Consider the following 12,269-nt stretch of genomic DNA (forward strand, 5'->3'; position numbering starts at 1 on the left):
ATGACCTTGCTGATGATGCCACCCGGTCAGCCCATAAGGAAACCCTAACTGTTTCTATACCCTTATCAAGGACAGACGCAGCGAGGGGTCTTCGTTTACTCGCTCAAACCGAGACAGAAACATCATGGAGCAGCCCGATTTGTACAAACTGTCATCTCCACTGGCTGGATCCTACACTGAGGCTACAAATTCCACCGAACTTACCCCGCCGTGATGCAACTTTACTTTCCCGCCTGTGGTTAGGGGTGGCTTTTACGAAAGCGTACTCATTCCTTCTGGGCATGTCCGACACACCAATCTGTGACTCGTGCAACTGTGAGGAGACGGTGGAACACGTGTTGTGTTTTTGTCATCTTTATGAGACCGAACGCGACATTCTCCGGAGTGTGTTAAACAAATTAGACAGGAGACCGTTTTCAGAGACAAAGATTCTTGGACCGTGGCCCCACGCGTCGCAGGCTCACAAAGCGACGCGGGCATTGTTAAAATTCATGAAGTCGACTGGCCTCAGTGACCGACTGTGAAGTGTTCGACAACTGCATATGTTCATACTGCGAGTACTTTCTTCCCTTTCTCTCCTTTTTTTTCATCCCTTTACTCCCCTACCCCCGTGTAGGGTAGCAAACCAGACGTGCGTCTGGTTGACCTCCCTGCCTTTCCTTTCTTCTTTTTCCTCCTCCTCGAGACTGTAAACGCAAAGGAAGAAAATGGTGTCGGGGGTGTGGTGATGAACAACACTTTCGACTCAGTGAAGCGCTCATTTTTTTCATAGAGAAATTCATCTAATAATGGTTTCCACGGAAACACGTATATTATTGCGATAGAAATTATATGGACACTTCAACCGGATTTCTGCCGTCGGCGTCGCCGTCGCCATGAGGTTCCGTATAGATTCCAAGGGCGATAAAATCGTCGGCGCGCGCCGTATGCGCGAGCGAAAGCACGCGCTGGAGGTACGCGCGCGCGCTATCACGGAGAGCGAACGCACGGCCGAAAGCAAACGCGACCGTCGCGCGAAAGGCCGTGGGGCTGTGGGAGGAAGGGAGGCGGGGCGATGTTGTGCTCCGGCACCAAAGGCGTATCTTGCAATCGGGCGTAAGAGGCTGTGGCCGTCGCCCGCATGGTCTCTTATCTCCACACTGCTCTGACCTTTATATGCGCTGTGCATCCGCCGCTCAGTTTCCTTTGAAGCGATAGACCGCACGAACCTTGCCCGCTGCGGCGGCTGCGATTGCTGCCAGCGTTTTGACAGTCGTTAACTGCGGTCATTCAGTGTGATCTATTCATGTTTGCTTGTGCGCGCTGACACCACGCTTGTTAATTCAGTTAGTAAGCGGATGTGTCCAAGTTTATGCAGCCGGTAAAACTACTATCCCTACTTCGAATAGCTCTCTACTAATTTGCTATCGCAATTGATGCTTCGCCTTTTGGGCGAAACGGCGACATTTTATATACAAATACAAAAAATGAGATTCATCACACAGAACTGTACTGGGGACAGCTGCGTACGCGTTCGTGCTTCCAGTATAATGAACAAATGAACACATAAACGGACCACTCCCGCGCTTTATAGAGCTATGGCGGGGCTATGCTTGATTATAAGCACTCGTAAGATAAGCGGGCGAGAACATAGCAGGGGAATTCTTATACAAGTGCCACTTTATCGAGGAAGATTATGCCACTGTCGATTATGGTCGAACAGGAAAACCTTGGTAGCAGTATTAGAGCCTGCTTGTCTCGCATACGCTCAACCGACCGCTTTAAGCAGCCGTTGTTAACCAAGGAGAAACTATACTGATCCAGTCGTCCGTGCTCGTTTACAAGCTGCCCATCTCAACGGACTTCCAAGCGATATTGTATGCACATAGTTAAATATTTCTTTCACCACGACCTTCCGTTTTCTGCTGTTAGAACCAGAAAATAAAGAAACATTAGACATTTGCCCCGCTATCAGGTGCCCGTATGAGTAGAATATTTAGATCGAAAAGAAATCTAAAATTAAACGCTCGGGTTTTGATACCGAAAGACCACGATCTTATTATGAGGAACGTCGTAATGGGGTACTCCGCAATAATCTTGCACCATATGGTGTTTTTCTGTTTTTTATTCTTTTTTTACGTGTACAAGAGTGATTTTACACTTCACCTTCATCAAAATTCGGCACCCGCAGCAGGGATTGATTCCGCGACCTCAATCTCAGCACCTCGACGCCATAACCGCGGATGGTTAATAAGATTCGAATCGATTTGGAAAGGTCACCCATGAGACACCCTATATACATAACAGGAAAGGGACACACACTGACACACACACACACACACACACACACACACACACACACACACACACACACACACATATATATATATATATATATATATATATATATATATATATATATATATTATGAGCGAAAAGCTGAGAGGTCGGCCTGAATCAATGTTCTGACTTGCCACTAGGCGTTGGGGAAGGCGAATGGGTGTAGAAAGAAAGAATCGAGCAGACGTTGATTATGAGGATGAAGCTGGTGGTGAAAAACTTGCACGGTACAAGACTCTTCAAAGTCTCTTGTCCATTCCTGAAAAGCTCCTGTCCTCGTCTACATTGTGTCTCAGCCTTGTTCTTTTATTTATTATTCTTATTTGATAGCCTCTTCCAAGGCCAAAATTGGGCTTCCTCTTTCTCCCCAACAGCGTGCCGGCTTCTTCTGCGGGGTGTGGGAGCCGTGTTCGGTCCCATGTCTTCGATGAGCGGCGAGCACGTGAGCGACGTCTGCAACAGCCTGAACGTGCCGCACGTGGAGACTCGCTGGGACCCGGCGCAGGAGGCGTACGACGACTCGCTCAACCTGTTCCCGGACCCCGCCGTGCTGGCCGAGGCCTACGTGGCTCTGATGAGCCACTGGCAGTGGCGCTCAGTGGCCATCGTTTACGAGGAGGACGAAGGTACGCACGTACTGTGTTGTCTACATTTAGCAAAAAGGAAACATAGTCGGATTCGAGTCGCACGTTGGAATTTGTGTGACGCGAGGCTTTGTATAATGTTTGTGCTTCAGCTTATCGACGTTCGCGCTTACGTTGGTGCATGTGCTTCGAGAAATGAGCGCACGAGTTGTCTACGTGAAGTTCGCTATAGATTCGGTCATGTGCGTGTGATCTGCATAGCTCGTTTACGCACAAGTACATCCTTCGCGTTTCGCGGTATAACATTTAGGTGCCTTTTCAGCGAGACGCCCTCTTCTTGGCTTCTACTCCCTCAGCGCTTACGCGCTTCGGTTCCGCGACAAGCACCCAATTCCTAAGGCCTCACTGACAATGAACGCGTAGGTTCGGCTGTTTTTGTGTGATCACGCGACCTACTGTGCGAGGAAACGACGACAAATGCGGAACCACAGAAACAAGGCAGAGAACGCTTCGCGTTAGTACATTTAGGCCTTCATGCGCCTTGTGTCGCAGTGCACGTACATAGTTGAGCATACCCAGTGACGAAGTTGTCATTAAGGTCATTTAAGCCTTCATACCGCTTGTGATACAATGGCACATCCATCTCTTGGAGATGGATGTACCGCGCGAATTGGCCGCGCGACTCTGCGAGGCACACGCAGAGTGCGAGGCACTCTGCGTGCATTCGCGGGCATATTTCTCGCTAGGAAAAATACATTTATGTAGCACGTGTTGAGCAACAGAAAGCTGTATCGGGAGTTTTTCATGATGCTCTACAATTTTCTCACTGACACTTTTCATCTAATTATAATATTTCAGAAGTTGAATAATCTATCAGGACTAATTATGCAATTAGGCGGAGAAAAATAATTTGAGTATCTCCGAGCGACGGCAAACAACACTAGCTTGGCTCTGTCCAGCTACGTGGCATTTGCATATTTTTAAATCACGCACCAAGATTAAACAAAAAAGAGCGATTGCGTTACTCGAAGAAAACCTATAGTGCACATTGTTTCCAGTAGAGTGCAGTAGCCGCCAATAATTTTTTTTCGTTGCGGTGATTATATTAGGTAATTATAATTAATTATCTAACTCGAGAAGTGCTGTTCTAATTATCAAAGTGTCAACGAGAAAATTGTAGAGCTACACGAAATGTTCCCGATACAGCTTTCTGTTGCTCAATACGTGCTACATAAAAGTGTTTTTCCGAGCGTGAAAGAAACGCGCGAATACACGCAAAGTGCCTCGAGCAGCCAGTCACGCGACAATATATATTGCAGCTGATGGTGGTCTGCTCCGAACCACGTCATTTGCATTTCGCTCCTCGAAGAGCAAGGGCGTCTGTCGCGTGAGCTCCTGAACAACACATTGCAATGTGGTGAACGTGGTTTAACTTATCGCTCCGGGAGCTGAAATAGTAATGCTCGCGCACTTCTCTCGCATTTACTGCTATATCACCACTGAAATCTTTAGCTAAGCGTTTACCGTGCGTTCCGCTCTGACCAATGTACACTCACCATGACGTGGCATGCAAGCGACTGCTCAGCAAAAACGCTAATGTGTGTGCCCGCGCACAACGCACTTGCCAGCAGCGGAAGCCATAAGGCTGCCCTGGCGCCTGCAAGAGGACGATTTAGTGGAGCCTAATCATGCATCTGCTTGGCTTCGTCACTTCTGCAGCAAAATGCACTGTGTCTCTCTGGAGAACTTCGAACCGGAACAGCGGAAAAGCAGCTGCTAATTAGCAGAAATACACTAATTGACTTTTTAAGCAAGCGTATTAAACCACATGTTACGAGGGAGTTCATCCTTGTTGGTGCATGGCGAGCTGATGTTGCTGTGCAAAAAATACAATGAAGGTGGATACAGGCGGACAGACAGGCGGGCACGAACGAACGCTGTATAGGCCAAAATGTGTGCCTCATTTGGCGGGATTAGAAATTCAATACTGTAATTAAACACCCTTGCCACTATGTCAAGTTTGAAAATTGCAACATATGGGACAGAGTTTAGAGTTTTCATTTGATTGCACAAAGTTTATTATTTTTTTCTATGCAGAATAAAGTGAAACAAGTTCTTAATCTACAAATCTTGATAGAACAAAGTGCAGACGTTTTCAAAACAAAGTACAATATCATTTTACTCGAGAAAAAAAAAGCTAAGCACAATAGAGATGGAGCAGCCGTATACTTTAAACACAATTAAAATATAACAACATAAAGTATATATGCGCATCATGTCCGCTACAATCCGGTACATACAATTTCCAAAGAAACTACTAGGCCCACCATGGCTGCCACATAAACGAAATAATAATTTAATAAATAATAAGAGACTATTGAACACCTCCTGTGCATTTGTTCTCGTTGCGATGTCTAGCACCGCCCTCCCCGAACAGCATTAAACCGGCTGAACGCAAGACCGTCCCCAGCGTAGGATAGCAGACCGGACGGACATCTAATTAACCTCCCTGTCTTTCCTTAGGTCGTTGCTTTGGCCAGTGAGGGCTATATATCTAACGTTGACAAACTTACTTGCGGCACCTTCAAATTGTTGAAGGTCAGTCCCTTTTCTGACGTTTGGGGCTGCGTCGATGGTGCTTCGACAGTGGCAATGATTGCCGTCGCCAGACGCCGCGCACTAACGGCTCGTAGGTAGAGTTTCTACGCACTCCGGGCGCATTTTATTGCGATAGCAATTATATGGACACTCCAGGCGCTTTTCTGCCATCGCCGTAGCCGTCACCATGATGTTCCGTATGAAGTCCAACCACGATAACATCGTCTCCGCGCGCCGTATGCTGCATGTGCGAGTGAAAGCTTGCGAGGGTCGAACGACCCTCGCAAGTGCAAGTGAGAAAAGCGGGGAGGAACCACGCGGTCTTCCGTCGCGCGCGAGGCTTCGCGGGGAAGGGGGGGGAGGGGGGTCTACTCCGGCGGCTGCTGCGTTACGGCACGGCCACGCGTGCGCCGTATCTTGAAAGTGATCTGCAATGTGGACAAAGTGCGCCGAGTGCTGGTAGCTTCGTATGTGCTGTGCTTTCGACACTTAGTTCGTGTTGAAGCGAGAGGCAGCCCGAAGGTCAATTTCCTCGCTGCTGCTGTCGCGCTTCCTCAGTCCAGCGTTTTGACAGCGAGTTTCCGCAGTCGTCGAGTGAGATGCGTTCATGTTGACCTGTGCGCGCGTGGCACCGTGCTCGTTAATTTAGTTAGTAAGTGAATATTTGCAAGCTTATACGGCCGATAAAACTAATATCCTTACATTCGTATAGCTGTCTATTAATTTGTTATCGCAATCGATGCTTCGCCTTTCGGGCGAAACTGCGACTTCTTCTGACATACATCACAGATTCGTGTTCATCAACAGGAAATGAAAGGACAACGCGGCAAGCATTCACGAGAACACAAAATTGGCGTGCTATGCCGAACAATGGCTGCTGAGTGTCACTAGTAAGCAGAAACGAGCTGCATTTAGTTGTGCGCACTCGTTCGTGGCCAGCTAGCCGCCGTCTCCATTTTTCCATCACGATGTTAGGCACATATTGCGAAAACTCTCGAAGAAAGATCTTCAGGGGCATGGTTACACAATCATCACACAAAACCTGGCGTAGCATGTCAGGCGATATCACCCGCGCTAACGTCTCCAACATGTCATTAAAGCTAGGATCTCTCTCTCTCCGTGAGCAGAAAGATTCATTTTATCTACCATAGACTACGGAATTAAGATTCTACGTATGTATCTGCCAAGTTGACACGCATTGAAGAAACCATATTAGACCACAGTCGCTTCAGTGTTTGATCACGAATCAACTTCCTTTAAAATTTAACGCGCAAGCTAGGCGGAGGACGAAGACGTTTAGTCAACGGGGTGCTGCGCTGATCCCATAAAGGCCAGCTGCTATAGCCTACAAACTAAGGCCGCACAAAGCAGCCATCGTTGCTGAGGGATATACTGGGATCGCGTCCCGTTATGGGCCATGAAAGAACAGGTTTTATTGCTGTGAAATACTTCTACATTAGTACGAACTTGAACTCAATACGTTAGGACGGGTTTGTGGATAGGGACTCGCGTTTGTTGTTTATTTTTATTATTATTCTTTTCACGCGGAAGTGTGCGTTAGCGCTTGCACGCGGTAACACTTTCTTTTCGGTTGTTCTTTCTTCTATATTTTTTTTGCAACACAAACGTCTCCTTTTCCAATCAGTAAAGCAGTCAACAGCATGCTGCTTCCAAATATTTCCAGTTGGACACCGCGCAGTTAGCCCTAACCTACCATAAGGATGTCGCGAAGTCTTCTTCCAACACTGCGAGCTTTCGCCCAAAGTACAGGCTGACTTAATTCCGCTGTATACACTCCCGTCTAGAATGCTCAGTGACCACCCCCCTACCCCGCCTCTCCTCTTTTTCGCTTAGCAAACCAGGTACTTCAGATGCCTCTGCATAGAAGCAGGGCCAGCGAAACCCCGGTACGTGGGCGTACTCCTGTTCTTGCGCACAACTGCCGGCTGCCGTGATGACCTTGCGCGGAACAGCAGTACGTCGTAGCCGTTGGCGCACCGCTCGCTGCGGGCGGTAATTCGAGCGCGATGCCCAGAAAAGTTTCGTACTGACGCTTTTCTGCGGCCCGGTCGACTGTTACTGCAAGACCCGACGCAAAACTGCGCCGAACGCTTTCAGCTGCGCTGAAGCGGCGCAACGCGAGGCCTCCTTTAAGCCGCGTTCGCGTTACGCAAGCGCATTGGCGCGAGCTCGTGCGCGCTAAGGCATGACCAGAGCATCGGGGCTTATCGGCGCGCTTGCCCAACGTCTTCTCAGGGGCTATGGTTGAGGTTAGTGAATAAGCTTTCGTTTTTTTTTTTTCGGCTTTGAAGTCGGCGGTTTTCAACTCACCAAAAGGTCTTTTTCGAAGAATCCCCCACTAGGTCCTCTTTGACGGTCTGTCTTGTTTCGAAATGACGGGTAGAGAAAGAGTCTCAAGCCATCTTTCGTACTTTGTGCGAACGAGTAATGTGAGCGTATTTGCTTTGAAGCGTTGGCTATGGAAAAAAGAAGAAAAAAAAAAGAGTGGGAAAGAGATGACATAAAATAAAACACAGAAATGACTGCTAAGAAAACGGGGGTGCCTTATTCTGCAGCGATATAATGCAATAAACTGGTTCGCATTGACAGAGTAGGCGGTCGTTGCGTTGAAAATGAGGCCGGCAGCCCATCTGGTTGGGTGGATTGAAAACGCTTTGATTTAAAGACGTTTATTCATAGCAGATTTTTTAAGTTAGATGCAGCAGTTGGCCACGCCAAGCATTTGTATATATAAATTTTGCATTCAAGCGCCTCAGCAACCACATACACTTGGCAGAAAAAGAAATAAGTCCACGTTGCAGTCAGCGCCTTTTATTTTTCTTTCGGCGCTCAAGTACAGCCTAGGCGCCAGCGCAAGATGTCTATTTATTTAAAGTGTCGACTGCTTATGCTGCGGGAAAAAAAAATAAAAAAAAAGGATCGTGTGCGTCAGTTGCAGCAAGTCAGAAATATCGCCCTGGGAATCACAGCTGAAAGTATTACGATGCTAGAGAGAAAGAGAGAAAAAAAAGGGTATAAGTTAGGGCCCTGTGTTTTAAAGCGAAATAAAGGAACACAAACACAAAAAACACTAAATTTGTTTACACTAATTAAGCGTTCTTTCACAACTCTAATTGGTTTATTAAAAAAGAAAATGAAGGTCACATGTTCTGGGGCCGATTTCAAAACGCTTCGCCTTCGTAAGAGCTATTCTTCATTTGCCAGCCGCCTTCCCTAATGATGTGTCCAGATCTTTCTCCCTCCACAAGTGTAGGGTAGCCAACCGGGCTTAACCAAGCTACCTTTCCCTCTTCGTTTCTCCGACCCCAGCATCGGGATTGGCAGAAATTTTCTATTACAAACAATTCTAGCGAAATAACTTTTTTTTTAGTAGATAGGAGCGTCGGCTTTGTGCATAAACACCTGCTCCGTCATGTCACTGTGACGTCATGGTTCTTAAAGCTTCCTTGCCGTATTTGGGCTTTTGTGGACGATTATTAACGTTCTTGAAGCTTTCTAACCTCCGTCTATGACTCTTTAGGATATACAGTGTACTTAACTTTTATCGATAAGGAGTTGGCTATGGCGGGGCAGTCACTGTCGAAATCATGACGTCATAGAAGCTTGGTGCGAGAACTTCAAGATGGCGTCGCCACAATTGTCTCGTCATTGTATTTACTGGCTTATGAAGCCTGTTCTCACGGCAAGAGTGGCTTTTTTAAAGATGATAGTCTTTCTTGGGCTACCTAAACGTCTGTCTGTCTGTCACTCGATTCAACCACCCGGTCAAAACCGATTCAGCCGCCCGGTCAAAACCAACCACGCTACTAGCACTGGTGCCACGGGGTCATACACGTCAACATTATACAGTGCAAAGGAAACCTCAGGCCTGTTTTAGGCAAAATATGTGTACATAACCATGATCCACAAAGTTCATTTAATTAAGATTATACATTGAACTGGTTTTTACGTTAGTAAATGAAAAATCAACGCATTAGAAATGGTGTCGAAAAGACGCTACGCGTTAAAAACAAGCCGACTGAAGCCGAGGCTCTGTAGCCGGCTTTACGCCAACCGTAATAAGAGGTCCCGACAGATGGCGCGAGAGCAGGGCGAACGCGGGAAATTTGAATTTAATTCAGCAAAACACCCATTGCCTCCATCATGGAGGGGTGAGAGCGGAGGGGAAGAGCGTGCGGGGTGGGAGGGGGGAGAAGAGAGGGTGTTACGTATCAGGGGCGGCAGAAGACTATCGTCTTTCGACGTCATTTGCAGCGAAACAAGCAGATATGCGGCCAGTTTTTTTTTTCCTCTCTCTTTTTTTTTTGGTATTGTAAGAGGCTTTTGTTTTCTAATAGAGCTCAAATTAGTTTTCTCGTTAGTGTTCTTTTTTTAATAAGCAAGATGGAGGTAAAAGAAGTATGGCAATGCATAACAAATAGCCACTCAAAAGCAAACATGCAGTTCGCTTCCACTACGGCTGCAACTGGAGAACAAAGGAGAAGCAGTAAGCGCTACTCGTTGTCCGATACTGCCGTATGGAGGTGTCATTTTTAGATTATTAGATTACCGCTAAATGAAGAAAGCAGGCATAAAGCAAGGACATCTGAAAAAAAAAACAGGAAAATATTCCGTTGTCATATAAACTAGGACGCACACATTCTTTAAATACTCTCTTATCTCTACACGATGGCTCCGCCCATTGCCATATACGGTATGACTGTTCCGTTCATGGTCTTAATCATCGGACTACATTAATGCTACTTCAATACCCGCAAAACATGTCGCAGTGCTTCACTGTACATATGCGCGGGTGCAATTCTATCCAATTTGCCGCTGCTTTCTTGAATATTAGATAGTCTGCCAGAGCATCAAACCACGCATCTGCACAAGAACATTGAATATTTATAAAAATATGTCATGACACCTAGCTTTAAACTTGCAGTACAGAAGTGCTGTAAGGCATTGACATCATCATCAAATCAACTTCAATTTCCGCTCGTCAGAAGAAGTTATGGTAGGTTTGTTCAACTTGGCATATAACTCCAGTAAAATTTGGAAATATTTTCCTGACGATGAAAAAAGTATCTTAAAATATGTGTCAATTAATGCAACAACTAAGACATCATGTCAAAGCGTTCATTTAACTCACATGATAATTATTCGTTGACAACATTTCAATATTGAATTACGAACAGTGAAGAATTATTAGAACGCGCGTGAACCACAGGAATATATATGTTAACATGATACAATCATTAGAGTTTACGAAACAAATTAATTAGAAAGTTAACGACTAGATTATTATAAAGCTATTTATGCACGTCTTTTTTCGTGCGTTGTGTTCGAGAGTTCACGTTAACGCTGCTTGTCTAATAGCGCTTGTGAATTGCCAAAAGAGAGATGTATTATTGCCTGAACTACTGGCCATGTTGCCTGCACCATAATTTATTTCTGTAGATATTTTTTTTGGAAGGCATCCATTTTATAGCACGAAACGCTATGACAAATTTGCTTAGAGTTATGGAGTTGAAACTTCGCTGAAATCCTGTGTTTTCCAAATTCCTCACGACAGAAAACACTAAATATGTAAGAAAACTATCCTTCGTTGACACGAGCTAAAATATGAACCGTCACTCTCTACCTCAGCTCTTCTTGGTGATCTTCTGGTCATTATGTAAACTCCCGACTTCTTTTGTTGTTGTCCCGCAATTGAATAAAAAAAGTGTTTATAAGAAAATTTACTTTTACTGTCAGGGTGTATATGCGATATAATTGTGGTTAGCATCATTGCTTGAGTGTATATTTCTTATGTGACACCGTTTTCGTATTATCGCTTTAGGAGCGTCTTCGTTATTTCGTGTTGTTATTTTACTTCTTTTTTTGTATGTAATAACGCAACTTTGCTTTAACTATGTTGTATATTCTTATATGTCTTATGTTGCAACTGTTTGTTGCATACACCACATATTCAAGAGGCAAGAAGTAGCCCGCGCCATATTTTTGTGCCAACATCTCCCTTATATTATGTCATTGAAAAGAATCTTTTTTTTTCTTTATTGGTCGACTGATTATCTTTATTCAAAATAATAATGGCACTGCGGACTAATTTTGACAGAGGGACTTCAAGGAGCTATTTAATAAGTTTAAGTGAGAGGAACTTCTTATTTGCCGTGCATGTAGTCGTGAATATATCATGTGTCGCAGCCTACACGTGCCGAGCGAAGGACGTCGAAATTAAACTAAGAGCGAGAAGGGCTTGATGGGTAGTTTTTTTTTTTTTTCAGGTGAACTGCGACATCATTTATTACATTTAAGGATATTGCGAACCAGGCCAATAAAGCAGTGCGAAAACACGCAACGCGCGTTATCTAAGTCGTTCTGGGCATTCATCTGGAATGAAGGCGAGATTTGCGATATTACATAAACCTTTTTCGCAGCACGTGAGCACAAAGGACGCCGCGAACTGAAAGCGTGTTTTGACGACCCGATTTCGACACCGAGCGGGCATTTACGCAATCGTCCTTATTTAGGCAATAATTAGATCCTGCGTTCATAGCTGAATGGCGGTGGTGTGCGCGGATCAACTACAGCGGTAACACCCGCAAAAGCCAAGTCTGCAACCAGAAGCCACCAACACGTTCATCTCTCAGCCACTAGCCGTGGCGGCTCCGTGGCTGTCGCGTTCTGCTGCTGAACACGAGGTCGTGGGTTCGATTCAGCGAGCGCGGCAGCCACATTTCGATGGGACGAAATGCACACAAAAAA

General features: G+C 45.7%; 1 protein-coding gene across 1 annotated transcript in view; it reads left to right on the forward strand.

Annotated features, from left to right (window-relative positions):
- Nucleotides 1-12,269, forward strand: part of LOC119461005 (glutamate receptor ionotropic, kainate 2) — a 114,740-nt gene that overhangs the window by 38,601 nt on the left and 63,870 nt on the right. The window contains exon 3 of the mRNA XM_037722177.2: nucleotides 2,694-2,945. Coding sequence (XP_037578105.1) covers nucleotides 2,694-2,945 — 252 coding nt within the window. The remainder of the gene's footprint in view (nucleotides 1-2,693; nucleotides 2,946-12,269) is intronic.

This window comes from Dermacentor silvarum, chromosome 8 (assembly GCF_013339745.2).
Source record: "Dermacentor silvarum isolate Dsil-2018 chromosome 8, BIME_Dsil_1.4, whole genome shotgun sequence".
In the NCBI taxonomy this organism is placed as follows: domain Eukaryota; kingdom Metazoa; phylum Arthropoda; class Arachnida; order Ixodida; family Ixodidae; genus Dermacentor; species Dermacentor silvarum.